This window comes from Anopheles moucheti (genome assembly GCF_943734755.1).
Source record: "Anopheles moucheti chromosome X unlocalized genomic scaffold, idAnoMoucSN_F20_07 X_unloc_1, whole genome shotgun sequence".
NCBI lineage: Eukaryota > Metazoa > Arthropoda > Insecta > Diptera > Culicidae > Anopheles > Anopheles moucheti.
The window spans coordinates 1,257,898-1,272,644 of record NW_026453515.1 but is presented as its reverse complement, the minus strand read 5'-3'; the positions used below and the strand labels follow the sequence as shown (position 1 = coordinate 1,272,644).

The window sequence follows — 14,747 nt, the reverse complement described above, 5'->3', positions numbered from 1 at the left end:
TGCAGCAGGATCTCGTAATGCTCCGACAGCGCACCGAAGCGAATGAGGACATGGCCCGGGAAGATAAGAAGCTAGCCCGGCAAGAAAAGAAACTGGCACAACAACAGTTCCAACAAGAGCTGCAGTAGGGCAAGGAACAGGCTCGTCATGGCACGAGGAGACGAAGCGTTTCCGCAAAGAGCTGGAGAAGGAGAGTGCTAGCCATCAGGAGTTGTTGGCGCAGATGCTCGGTTATGGCTGCAACCAGGCTCTGCAACCGCAGCTACATGAGCAGCCAGCTGCGACAATCCTGCAGCAGCGGCAGCAGCAGCAGCAGCGGCCGTCATATGCCAGCGTGGCCGGTGAAACACTTGGCACGCAGGCGGTGCAGGGCGGCGCCTGGACGGTGGTGGGGTGCCGCAGGGCACTGCAGAAGCAGCAGCAGCAGCAGCAGCAACAGCAGCAACAGCAACCGGAGAATAAAAAGCCGGACGCGATTGAGGTTGCCCCAGGCGAGGGTCAAACTTGGACGGACATGTATCAGCTGATACGGAACACACCAGAGTTGGCGGAGTATTAAGTCATACTTGGCGTGGGACGACGGACGATGCGGGATCGGTTAGTAATGGACCTGCAGGACGGCGTCAATTCGGAGGAGGTTCTGCAGCGAGTGCAGGAGGTCTGCGCTAAGGCTGTAGCCCCGGCCACCGCTCGTCTGGTGACGGAGACACTAGAGGTTCGGTTTGATGAGGTCGACCCTTTAGCCAAGGCATCGGACGTGGCGACGGCGGTCCAGGACTGCACGAAGAAAACAGTGAAGGAATCCGCCGTGCATTTGACGAAATCCTGGAACGGCACCCAGACGGCGTACATCCGAATGTCAGTGAAGGCAGCGGAGAAGATGGCACAGCAGCACGTGAAAGTGCTGTACACATCTTGTCTAGCAACGAAACTGACACCACCGACGCAGGGCCAGCAGCGGTGCTTCAAGTGCTTGGAACCCGGCCACCAGAAGCTTCAGTGCAAGAGCGAGAAGGATTGGTCGACGCACTCAATCCGTTGCGGCCAACCGGGCCACTTGGCTCGGGCTTGCACGGCAGCGGTCTGCTGTACGGTCTGCAAGGGGCCGCAACGGGTGGGACATCCGTCCTGCCGACGGGAAGTATAAAAGTCCTGCAGATCAACCTCCGGCAAGGCAGATCAGCGCAGGACCTGATGCTGCAGACGGCACGGGAGCACGGGGTGGTCGTAGTCATCGCCTGAGACTTGTACAAGCCGCCTCGGGACAACGGCAGATGGGCGGTTGACGAGGCCCAAAGTGTTCAACGCATCCAATGCCTATCGGGTGGCGTGCATCCCGGGCTGGTGGTGGCTACAGTTGCAGGGGTCACATGCGCCAGCTGCTACGCATCGCCGAACATCGGGCCAGCAGACTTCGGTGACTATATCGAGGCGGTGGAGATGACTGTTGTTGGACATCAACACACCGTGATGGCCGGGAATCTCAACGTCTGGAACGAGGAGTGGGGAAGTGCCCACAGTACATCCAGAGGGCACACGCTGATGGGCTCAGTTGATCATCTTAGGCTGGATGTTCTCAATCGCGCAACGTGCCCACCTTCAGGGTAACGGTGTCGCGAGGGAGAGCATCGTGGACGTGACGTTCGCAAGTCCCTCGGTCGCTCTGCCGGAGGGTGAGTCCGACGTACTCACACAGCGATCACCGGTACGTGTAGTTCTCCGTGGATGTCCCTGGAGCACGGGTCGAGCGACAGCGGCGCATGCACCAACACCAGCAGTCGCAGACGGCCCGGGGCGCGGGTATCACGTCGCATGCCGGAGTCCGTTGGAAGATCTCCCTCTTCAGCAGCGAGGGTTATAAGACCGCGCTCGTTGACTGTCGCTAAGCAAAAGCTGACACGTCCTGCGCGCTGGTCGGAGCGCTGACCCGAGCTTGCGATTGCACCATGGAGAGGGTGGGCCCGGCGAAACACCATCAACTGCGGATGCTGTACTGGTGGACTTCGGAGCTGGGAGACATGCATCGGGAGTGCGAAGCGGCCGAAGAGTGGCTCTGTGGTGCCACAGAGCCAGCGGACCGTGCTGTGGCGACGGCTCGCCTGCATGATCTCCGTAGGCAGCTGCAGCGGGGGATCCAGGAGAGCCGGAACGGGAAGCTCCAGGAGTTGATTGACGAAAGGCACCCGGTCTGGACGGGATTCCGAACGTGGCGATGAAAACCGCGATCAGAGAACACCCGGCGACGTTCGTCCGGGTGTTCAATGATTTGCTGGATCGAGGGGAGCTCTCGAAGGAGCTGGTGCTCGTGGCCAAACCGGGCAAGCCACCGGGCGATCCATCGGCGAGCCGATCGCTGCTCCATGAGGGAGCAGTTGCCAAGATGTTCGAGAGGAGTGTCCTTGAGCGCCTCTACGAGCACTTGGAAGACAGCAGTGCCCCTCTGCTGTCACCGGAGCAGTATGGTTTTCATCGTGGGAGGTCGAAGGTGCAAGCCATTTAGCGAGTCGTCGAGCGAGGCAAGTACGCGCGGTCGTTCCACCTTACGAACGGACGCGATCCTTGGTGTCTGGTGGTGGCAGCACCCGACGTCCAGAACTCCTCGTGGCGAGCTTGAGGGCGATCGCGACGGGCACAGAAGGCGATCTCCATGATCGGGACGTGGATGGCGGAGCGACCTGCATCTAGCTCCGGCCAAAACGGAGCTTATCATGATGTCCACCATGCGGCAGGGCTACGAACAACCCACGGTCGCCACCGAGGGACTGCAGTGACAGCCGACGAGGCGCTTGAAGTACCTGGGCGTGGTTTTGCACGACCATTTGCTGTGGACCCCGCTCGTCAAGTATGTCACGGCGAAGGCACTCCGTGCGGCGAAGGAAATCTCCCGACTTATGCTAAACCACCAGGGACCCAAAAGGAGCGCAGCGGCGACTGCTGTCCTCGGTGGTCTATTCAACCCTGCGGTACGTGTTAGAGTGTACAACCCCTGCCTACTTGTGTTAATTTGAAACAACGTTCCAGTTAATTGAAGTCCAGTTAACTGATACCTTTTGTAAAGATAGATTGGCAATCCCACCTGCATTTTGTTACTTGTACTTTTTCCGGTTCTTTTAAAATAAACGGATATACTATTCACTAAGCAAAACCAATATCGTTTATTAGATTATGGACCAAGATACATTGGCGATCAAAGGGCAGTAAAAATTAGTGAATATTGTTTGTCTTGTATCGATCACTCATGAAGCACTCATGATGGAGCTTCTTACTGAGAAAAACGATCGTCATTTTCTCCCGCTGTTCGATGGCTCAAACTATACCGCGTTAAGATGACAATTCTCCTGGAGGTGCATGAGTTCTTGAAGTGTGTCAACACTGATGCGGATGGATTGGAGGCGCTGAACCGTGAAGCACTTCCAAAAAGGATCGGCGTTGCAAGTCGCTACTGAAAACGCGGATACACGATTCGTAGCTCTAATATGAGCTGGATAAAAACACCGAAGGACGTGTGGGACACCTTGAAACGTGTTTTTGAGAGGCACAGTATTGCAAGCAGAATGCTTCTGAAGCGGCAGTTTGTGTTTCTAATTTTCAATAGTGGGACGCTACAGGAACATTTCTTGAAACTTGACCGTTTAGTGCGGGACTATAGAGCTACCGGTGCCATGTTGGATGAACTCGAAGTAGTATGTTATTTGATGAACCATCGAATCGCTACCATTAGTAATTCTAAATCTGGAATTCGTTAAGTGTAGGTTGCTGGATGAGGAAACGAAAATGAAGTGCGTGTGGACCTGTCCTTGCCGAAAAGTGAAGCGGCAACCAGTGAAAAGCAACCTCGAAAACCACATCGGAAAAATAAGGTAAAGTGTTTTGGCTGCAAAATGGAGGGACGAGCAAGCCGAACGAGTGCCCTAGCAAAAGAAAAAGTGTCAAACACATCGAAGGCTCATATGAGCAAAGCAAGCGTTAGCTTTGTCGGTTGCGACAGCGGAATCATTTAACAGTTGAAATTCATCGTGGCGATGAAATCGTAGAGTGTGGAACACGTGTCGGAAAATTATTATTTTTTTTTTATTTTTTTTTCCATTATGACGGCCAAGGGCCGTATGATCTACTCTTATATGATCGGAAAATTATATCAGCTGGATTTTTGTTACCGACGGCGAATTGAAAACTCAATGTTAACGACAGGTGAAGTGTCCAAAGATTTGGAGATATGGCATAAGAGACTTGGTCATCTGAATACGCGCAGTATTGAACAATTGGTTCGGAACCACAAGATTACTGGGATTAATATCAGTCATTCGGACAAAGATAGTATTGTTTGTGAGTCTTGTTTGGTGGGAAAACAAACTCGAAACCCATATCCATCGCGTAAAGAGAAAAGGTCGTCGCGAGTGTTAGAACTCATACATTCGGATGTATGTGGTCCGGTAACTCCTGTTGGTATGAGTGGTGCTAGGTAACAGGTTGGCTGATAAGTCCCCGGTCTGACACATAGATGGCGCCGCTAGTATTAAATGCATATTATTTTTATATAGCACCAACCTTCAAATAATTCGTGTCAAAATTTGACGTCTGTATGTCAATTAGTTTGTGAGACCCCATGCTCCAAAACGTCACATGAAAAGACGTCTTTGCGCGGTCTTTTCGTCCCCGTAGAGACGACGGAAAGACATCTTAATAACACCTCATCGGACCAACTGTCATGGCGGCACAAAAAAAAAGCTGCAAAAATTATTTTTTGTGCCGCTTTTTTCCGAGCTTTTTTTGTGCCGCTTTTTTCCTTCGGTCGTCTTTCCCCAATGAAACCCTACAACAGTCCGGTCCGAATGCAAGCTAGCTATTTATAGAATTGAACTTGTGTATGTCTGATTGTGCAAATGTTTCTAGCGTTTTATTGAATTGTCCTATGCATCTGTTTTGTTTAAAAGACGACTCTAGAGCTACAAAAGCAACAACGGTGTAGTGGAATGGAAAACGTAATGCTGTTGTATTTCTTCATCAACAAATCGCGAAAAATGCGTAAAATTGATGGTGTACGTACTACCCGGTAAGCGTTTTGATGTATTTATGACCTCGGCCACGAAAAATGTGTTTTCTTTATATGGTTTGAGATAAACACAGTGCGATATTTGTGAATCGTTTCAGATACGGTAAACGCTTCCTGTTTGAATTATTAGGATTAGGAAGCTAGGAAATTAAGTAACAAGTATAGACGAACCGGATAATGGGAATGACATAGCAGATGAACTATCAAATGCATTCTAAATGAACTGTACATTGACTTAGGAATAAACGAGTTTCAACTGGACCTTCGACGGGGTTACATCTATCCTTGGTGAAAATTGCAATATCGAACATTTTGGTCCTTCGAGCCGGATTAAGGATAGGTGTAATTCAGTGTCAAGAACATTTTTGTGTTGTGCTCGGCATCACGAGCAAATGATAACGCTCTGCATGAAGAGTATCGGGTCGTAGTGCGCTCGGCAACAAGAGCAACGGTTGTGCAAGGTCATCGGTAGACCACGCTTCGAACGCTACTATCCGCACGTTACACACACATAAGTGTCTTCGCACGCATCAGTGTTACCTGATATCGCGCGTATCGTTTCCTCGATTGGTTCTGTGTTAGGAGTGGAGTGTTAGTCGTGCTAAACTATATTCGGTGATAGTGATCGGTTTGCGATGGATAAGAAGAAGAAAGCAGCGCAGCTGAAGAAGAGGATCGCAGAAGAGCACATAAAGGCGTTGGAGAAATTCGAGTCCTCGTTCACGGAAAGTGTCACAAATGAAGTGTCTGATGCGTTAGAGTGCTTAGAACGGTACAAGGACGATTATTTTGGCGCGATTACGCAGTTAATGGAGCTGGACGATAGCTGTGAGGCTATCGATGCAAGCATTCAGGAAAGAATCGCAATGGACGATCGATGCCGACATCTTCGCGCGTTTTTGCGAGACAAGCTGCCAAGGGAGTCGAACTCACTGAATGAATCAACGATGATGCCAAGTTCATCCACGTTCGCGTTTAGTAAACCAAATGTGTCGAACCTCCGTTTCCCTAAGATCGACCTGCCTACTTTTGATGGTGATTATTCAAAATGGCTTTCTTTTCGCGATCGGTTCATTGGCATGATAGACGCTTCTACGGAACTCCCTTCGATTGCAAAGCTCCAATATCTATTATCGTCGTTAAAGGGTGAAGCGGCAATTCCTTATGAACACACTAATTTAACGGCAGATAATTATTCAGTAACGTGGGCTTCATTACTGAAACGGTACGATAACTCAAAATCGCTCATTCGCGAGTATTATCGTAAGCTCCACCATTTTCCTGCAGTGCAAACGGGTTGTGTCAATGACTTAGCACATTTGGTGGATGAATTTACTCGTCATGTTAGCGGTTTGGTAAAGTTGCGCGAGCCGATCGAATCTTGGGACACACCACTGTCAAATCTGCTGCTAATGAAATTGGATTCTGCTACTCTTCTGGCCTGGGAGGAACATTCGGTTACTTTTGATAAGGATCAGTACAAAGATATAGTCGATTTCCTACATGAACGGATCCAGATTTTAAAATCTGCTAAGAGATTCTGTAGTGAAGCAACGCCTGCGGATGTCAAGGTGGCCGGCAACCAACGTCACCCTATAACGCATCGAAAATCGATTACAAATGCTGCTGCAACGCAAGATTCTTCATCCAGTTCTCCTACCTCCACCACCAGTTCTCAACCGCTGAAATGTCCATTAAATTGTTCGGAAGCTCATTTGCTACGTAATTGTCCGGCCTTTCTCACCAACGATACACAACAGCGGCGGGACATTGTAAAGTCAAAGGGATTATGTTGGAACTGCCTCAGTGGTTCTCATCAGGTTAAAGGGTGTAAGTCATATTACACTTGTCGTTCATGTCATGAACGTCATCACACGCTGCTTCATCAAGCATCACAACCGAAGATTACTATGGCGGCTCAATCGGAGGACGAAATGGTGTTCTTGGAAACGGCCATAGTGTATATTTTGGACGATTATGGAAGGCAGCACGAGGCAAGAGCACTGCTTGATTCGGGCTCGATGTCTAACTTTGTTTCGGAAGCTCTGGCTAGGAAACTAATGACCACCCGCACCAAGGTGAATGTTTCCGTTTCTGGCATCGGAAAAGCTATTCAACATGTAAGGGGATCGATCACGGCAACCGTTCGATCCAAAAGTCAACACTTCGCCACTCAGTTGGAACTACTTGTATTGGAAACACCGTCATCGGACATACCAACTTCACCAATCGATGTATCATCCTGGGACATGACGAATGTGACACTAGCGGATCCCACGTATCACATTCCTGGCAGGATTGATGTCGTCATAGGTGGTGACGCTTTCTGGGAGCTACACACTGGGCACAAGCGTTCATTAGGCCCTGGTAGACCATGGCTAGTGGAGACGCATTTTGGATGGGCTGTAGCAGGAAATACATCGCAGTCATCACACACATCTCGTATATGTCATATGGCAACGAACGAGCAACCATTGGAAGCAATAATGACACGGTTTTGGGAAAACGAGACCATACCGGATGATCCTGTTTATTCGGTGGAAGAGGACAGCTGCGAGAAACATTACGTATCTACTACAACTCGTAATGCATCGGGGAGGTATGTTGTTTGCTTGCCTATTAATCCTATTCCGAGTATCGTTTTAGGATCCTCGAGAGAGATCGCAAAACGCAGGTTCCTTGCAGTAGAACGACGTTTGGAAGCCAACCCTCAGATGAAGGGACCAAATTCTGCGTTTATGAAGGAATACGAGAAATTGGGGCATATGAAGAAAATGCCTAATCCTGTTGATGATGATTGCCCTCACTACTACCTTCCTCACCACGCAGTTTTGAAAGAGAAGAGTACCAGCACAAAGGTTCGAGTTGTGTTCGATGCGTCGTGCAAGACCTCTACCGGTGTCTCTTTAAACGACAAGCTTCTTGTTGGTCCCGTTATCCAGCAAGATCTTTTCACCATCATGCTGCGCTTTCGATCTCACGCAATTGCTATCACCGCGGACGTCGAAAAAATGTACCGGCAAATCCTCCACGAAAGTCGAGATAGAAACTTTCTGCGCATTCTGTATCGAGAGAACCCGAATGATCCTATAGATACCTATGAACTACAGACGGTCACTTATGGCACTGCTTCAGCTCCGTTTTTGGCGACTAGGACGTTGCGGCAGATCGCACAAGATCATCAGGACGAGTACCCACGGGCAGCGAACTCGGTAATGAATGATTTTTACATGGATGATCTCTTGTCCGGGGCAGAAGATCTATCAGATGCCATCAAGATTCAAAGGGAAATCTCCGCAATGTTACGTTCGGCGGGATTCGTGTTGAAAAAATGGGCATCAAATAATCGAGCGGCACTGACAAGTGTCCCACAGGAGGATCTAGCGACACTACTTACTCATGAATGGCAAGATACTCTAGCAGTCTCAGCATTGGGTATCACCTGGGAGCCAATAAGTGATACATTTCGGTGCAGAGTTGAGTTACCACCAGTACCAGATGTCCTTACAAAAAGGATCACGTGTTCATGTATTGCTAAGCTTTTTGACCCACTCGGGCTGATAGGACCAGCCATTCTCATCGGAAAATTGTTTATGCAACAATTATGGGCACTAAAGCACGACGGCAAGCCATGGGACTGGGACCGAGAATTGCCTTCATCGCTTCGGGAGCAATGGCGGAAGTTTCATTCATCATTGAACCTTCTTCTGGAGTTGCAAGTTCCTCGGTTTATTTCACAGTACAAGGCTACCAATGTACAACTACACATCTTCGCTGACGCGTCCCAGAGGGCCTACGGAACATGTTGTTACATTCGATCAGAGACAAATCATCGCGTCACTGTTCAGCTATTAGCAGCTAAATCTAAGGTGGTTGCGTAAGCTAATACTCACTCCATTGCCCGGTTGGAACTTTGTGCAGCGCGCCTGGCGACTCAACTATATCACAAGGTTAGTCGATCACTCAGCATCTTTACGGTTACTATCTGTTGGACAGATTCGATGACCGTCCTTTATTGGCTTAAATCCCCTCCAAACCGTTGGAAGCCTTTTGTGGCTAACCGAATCGCTAAAATTCAAGGAGAAACAGAAATCCAGAGCTGGAAACATGTACCAGGTGTTGATAATCCAGCAGATGATGTCTCACGTGGCCTTGATGCACAGAAGCTGTTAGTTTGTCAACGATGGTGGCATGGTCCAAAATGGTTAGCAGAGAAACCGGAAAATTGGCCCAAGGATCCACTTCCTTCGGCGGAAATATTGGACGTTCCCGAAGAAAGATTGGTGTCTACGCGAATTGCAGCAATTTCAACAGTAGATGACTTCCGTAACATGCTGTTTTCGAGATTCTGCAGCTATAGCAAACTTCGGCGGGTTATGGCATATTGCATGCGATACATACATCGTTTGCGTGATTTTAAGGGTGCAAACAACCGAGACAGCGATGATATCACCCCTCGATCGGTAGAGAAATTATCATCATCCATTCCTCTACTCACGGTAGAAGAACTCCAGCAGGCGGAATTGCGTTTATGTCAGTTATCGCAATTAGATTCGTTTCCAGACGACCTACACAACCTTACACATGGCAAGGCATGTTTAAGAAATTCGAAGCTGAAATGGGTTTTACCATTTATTGACCCATCGGGTACCCTTCGCGTCGGTGGCCGGCTTAGGAACGCAGATATACCGGATGCTACAAAACATCCCATCTTATTGGATTCGAAGCATCCATTAGCATCATTATTGGCAACTGCATACCATTTGCAGTTACTGCATGCTGGCCCTCAATTGTTATTGGCATCTCTCCGACAGAGATTTTGGATCATCGGTGGACGCAGTTTATCAAAGTCCGTCTATCACAACTGCCATGCGTGCTTTAAAGCCAAACCAACTCTGGTGAGACAATGTGTTGCAGATCTACCATCATCGAGAGTTTCTCCAACAACCCCATTCACTGTATGCGGTGTCGACTACTGTGGGCCAGTCCTGTTAAAGGCAACGATTCGCAACAGGAGCCCAACGAAGGCGTACATTGCCATATTTGTCTGTTTTGCAACTAAAGCCGTGCACATCGAGCTGGTAGGAGATCTTACAACAGCGGCCTTTCTTGGAGCACTTCGTCGCCTGATTGCACGTCGTGGAAGGATATGTGAGCTGCACTCGGATAATGCAACGACCTTCAAGGGAGCATCACACGAACTTCACCGAGTCTATCAAATGTTCAAGTGCAACGAAGCCGACCGCGCAGAAATCTTCAACTGGACCACAAACAACGAACTGAATTGGAAATTCATCCCACCGCGTGCACCACATTTTGGTGGTCTTTGGGAAGCAGCAGTTAAATCGGCCAAGAAACACATCATCAGAAGTATCGGAACCATAAGTATCACACAAGAAAGCATGTTAACGCTCCTAGCTCAAGTCGAACAATGCTTGAATTCCCGTCCCTTAACTCCTTTATCTAATGACCCTTCAGATCTAGAACCATTAACTCCTGCTCACTTTCTTATTGGCAGAAGTCTGCAAGCTGTACCAGAAGTGGACCACAGTCAAACACCTGACAACCGCCTGAAGGAATACCAGTTGGTACAAAAAAACGTACGGAACATTTGGTCCCGGTGGATGCCCGAATACCTTCAGCAACTGCAATCCTGTGCCAAACACTGTAACGGTTCACCAGTGACACTAAAGGAAAATCAGTTAGTCATTATAAAGGAGGATAATGTTCATCCTACGATGTGGCCGATGGGTAGGATTGTAGCTTTGCATCCGGGCAAGGATGATGTTGTTCGTGTAGTTACGTTACGCACAGCATCAGGAAAACAGATCGTTCGTCCATCTGTTCGGTTAGCCATTCTTCCGATTGCAGACACGGAAGGGAAATCAGATTAGTGAGACGGTCAATAAGTGAACTCGATACATATTTGAATTCTAATAGTTTCAGGAACATACTCTATGAACTCAGCTAATTAAGAAAAGAATTACTTCTTTTGGTGGCCGGAATGTTTGAATTATTAGGATTAGGAAGCTAGGAAATTAAGTAACAAGTATAGACGAACCGGATAATGGGAATGACATAGCAGATGAACTATCAAATGAATTCTAAATGAACTGTACATTGACTTAGGAATAAACGAGTTTCAACTGGACCTTCGACGGGGTTACATCTATCCTTGGTGAAAATTGCAATATCGAACACTTCCGATGATGCCATTTTACCATCTGACTATGTGGAAAACCTTTCTCCTTCGAAAAACTGCATCGAATCGGCAATAGGTTAGAAACATATACATGATGTGTTATCAACTAACGGAGGATTAGAAAATGTTTAATGTTTTGCAAACCGAAGTAAAACAGGTGTGTCATCGTTCCTGTATTACACAAAAAGTCATTTCGTCAAGGATGAGACCAATAGGGACAAATGGAATAATATTGTAAAAAAATGTTTGCAATCCTGCAGACCCGGTGGAAGAGATACAGAATCATGATTATACCGGCATGTGTAATAGGGCAGTGCACTCCTTTCTTTCAAATAAAAGCTTGCCTCGTGCAACCGCAGTGCTAAAACACGCTACCTGCAAAATGTACATGTATTTTTCATTCACGGCCTTTAGTGCCACAAAAACTACACAAACATTACCATCAGCTACACAAATTCAACATGTTAAAACAGATTCGGACTCCGAGGGTTGATGGCGTTTAGAGAATCTATTCCGACAAAAAAGCATTGCGATGTGGTGCTGGAACAATCGCTGGGTGTGTCTACACAGGAATAAGGCAACACAGTTGTAGTTCGGGATCCTTTCCTCGTTCTTGTTCATACCAGCTATCCTGTTCAAAAACACAATCATTCTGTAGAAGGATCTTTCAAGCCGTCTGCTTCACTGCTGGCGATCCTATTTAGGATCGGTAACAGCTCATGAAGGTGATGCAGCTACTCAATATATTTGGATAGTTTCGGGAAAGTCTCCTGAATGATATTTCTATCAAGAAAACAACCGTATTTTAAAATATTACCGACAAAAACACGTTAATTTAACTCTTTATTTTTCCCTTGGTGTTGTTTACACGAGCTTGATGGTCTTCTTCTTTGTCTTCTTCTCGAGCTTCATATGGCATGACAGCCAAAATAACGCACAAGGTAACAACATCAACAATGCAATGCCCACAGTTGTTGGCTTAAAATAGAAAATTGTTGAAAAATCGTCTGATTATGCATAAAACTTGTACGATAAATTATGAAATCAACTGTAAGTACAATTTAACGTTGAATTTTCACTCAATATGCCGTACAAACGATTTTGAAATAAATGAACTCGCTAACTAGTAGTATAAACACAAAGAATCGGTCTTTTCGTGGGTTCTTTGTAGCATCCCATGCATCCCATGCATAAATCCTAAATAGGATCGCCAGCAGTGAAGCAGACGGCTTGAAAGATCCTTCTACAGAATGATTGTGTTTTTGAACGGGATAGCTGGTATGAACAAGAACGAGGAAAGGATCCCGAACTACAACTGTGTTGCCTTATTCCTGTGTAGACACACCCAGCGATTGTTCCAGCACCACATCGCAATGCTTTTTTGTCGGAATAGATTCTCTAAACGCCATCAACCCTCGGAGTCCGAATCTGTTTTAACATGTTGAATTTGTGTAGCTGATGGTAATGTTTGTGTAGTTTTCTTGAAGAGTTCTTGAAGTGTGTCAACACTGATGCGGATGGATTGGAGGCGCTGAACCGTGAAGCACTTCCAAAAAGGATCGGCGTTGCAAGTCGCTACTGAAAACGCGGATACACGATTCGTAGCTCTAATATGAGCTGGATAAAAACACCGAAGGACGTGTGGGACACCTTGAAACGTGTTTTTGAGAGGCACAGTATTGCAAGCAGAATGCTTCTGAAGCGGCAGTTTGTGTTTCTAATTTTCAATAGTGGGACGCTACAGGAACATTTCTTGAAACTTGACCGTTTAGTGCGGGACTATAGAGCTACCGGTGCCATGTTGGATGAACTCGAAGTAGTATGTTATTTGATGAACCATCGAATCGCTACCATTAGTAATTCTAAATCTGGAATTCGTTAAGTGTAGGTTGCTGGATGAGGAAACGAAAATGAAGTGCGTGTGGACCTGTCCTTGCCGAAAAGTGAAGCGGCAACCAGTGAAAAGCAACCTCGAAAACCACATCGGAAAAATAAGGTAAAGTGTTTTGGCTGCAAAATGGAGGGACGAGCAAGCCGAACGAGTGCCCTAGCAAAAGAAAAAGTGTCAAACACATCGAAGGCTCATATGAGCAAAGCAAGCGTTAGCTTTGTCGGTTGCGACAGCGGAATCATTTAACAGTTGAAATTCATCGTGGCGATGAAATCGTAGAGTGTGGAACACGTGTCGGAAAATTATTATTTTTTTTTTATTTTTTTTTCCATTATGACGGCCAAGGGCCGTATGATCTACTCTTATATGATCGGAAAATTATATCAGCTGGATTTTTGTTACCGACGGCGAATTGAAAACTCAATGTTAACGACAGGTGAAGTGTCCAAAGATTTGGAGATATGGCATAAGAGACTTGGTCATCTGAATACGCGCAGTATTGAACAATTGGTTCGGAACCACAAGATTACTGGGATTAATATCAGTCATTCGGACAAAGATAGTATTGTTTGTGAGTCTTGTTTGGTGGGAAAACAAACTCGAAACCCATATCCATCGCGTAAAGAGAAAAGGTCGTCGCGAGTGTTAGAACTCATACATTCGGATGTATGTGGTCCGGTAACTCCTGTTGGTATGAGTGGTGCTAGGTAACAGATTGGCTGATAAGTCCCCGGTCTGACACATAGATGGCGCCGCTAGTATTAAATGCATATTATTTTTATATAGCACCAACCTTCAAATAATTCGTGTCAAAATTTGACGTCTGTATGTCAATTAGTTTGTGAGACCCCATGCTCCAAAACGTCACATGAAAAGACGTCTTTGCGCGGTCTTTTCGTCCCCGTAGAGACGACGGAAAGACATCTTAATAACACCTCATCGGACCAACTGTCATGGCGGCACAAAAAAAAAGCTGCAAAAATTATTTTTTGTGCCGCTTTTTTCCGAGCTTTTTTTGTGCCGCTTTTTTCCTTCGGTCGTCTTTCCCCAATGAAACCCTACAACAGTCCGGTCCGAATGCAAGCTAGCTATTTATAGAATTGAACTTGTGTATGTCTGATTGTGCAAATGTTTCTAGCGTTTTATTGAATTGTCCTATGCATCTGTTTTGTTTAAAAGACGACTCTAGAGCTACAAAAGCAACAACGGTGTAGTGGAATGGAAAACGTAATGCTGTTGTATTTCTTCATCAACAAATCGCGAAAAATGCGTAAAATTGATGGTGTACGTACTACCCGGTAAGCGTTTTGATGTATTTATGACCTCGGCCACGAAAAATGTGTTTTCTTTATATGGTTTGAGATAAACACAGTGCGATATTTGTGAATCGTTTCAGATACGGTAAACGCTTCCTGTTTGAATTATTAGGATTAGGAAGCTAGGAAATTAAGTAACAAGTATAGACGAACCGGATAATGGGAATGACATAGCAGATGAACTATCAAATGCATTCTAAATGAACTGTACATTGACTTAGGAATAAACGAGTTTCAACTGGACCTTCGACGGGGTTACATCTATCCTTGGTGAAAATTGCAATA

General features: G+C 46.6%; 2 protein-coding genes across 2 annotated transcripts; both read left to right on the top strand.

Moving 5' to 3' along the window:
• Nucleotides 1-604: 604 nt before the first annotated feature.
• LOC128307503 (uncharacterized) lies at nucleotides 605-1,147 on the top strand. Its single transcript, XM_053045383.1, has one exon. The coding sequence runs from the start codon at nucleotides 605-607 to the stop codon at nucleotides 1,145-1,147; it is 543 nt and encodes a 180-aa protein (XP_052901343.1).
• A 5,816-nt stretch (nucleotides 1,148-6,963) lies between these two features.
• LOC128307502 (uncharacterized) lies at nucleotides 6,964-10,537 on the top strand. The gene is made up of 2 exons (XM_053045382.1): nucleotides 6,964-8,265; nucleotides 10,532-10,537. The coding sequence occupies exons 1-2, from the start codon at nucleotides 6,964-6,966 to the stop codon at nucleotides 10,535-10,537; spliced, it is 1,308 nt and encodes a 435-aa protein (XP_052901342.1).
• The last annotated feature ends 4,210 nt before the right edge of the window (nucleotides 10,538-14,747 follow it).

What these genes read in the sequence shown, in the direction of transcription:
- LOC128307503 (XM_053045383.1), top strand. Translation starts at nt 605, where the DNA reads ATGGACCTGCAGGACGGCGTCAATTCGGAGGAGGTTCTGCAGCGAGTG.
- LOC128307502 (XM_053045382.1), top strand. Translation starts at nt 6,964, where the DNA reads ATGGCGGCTCAATCGGAGGACGAAATGGTGTTCTTGGAAACGGCCATA.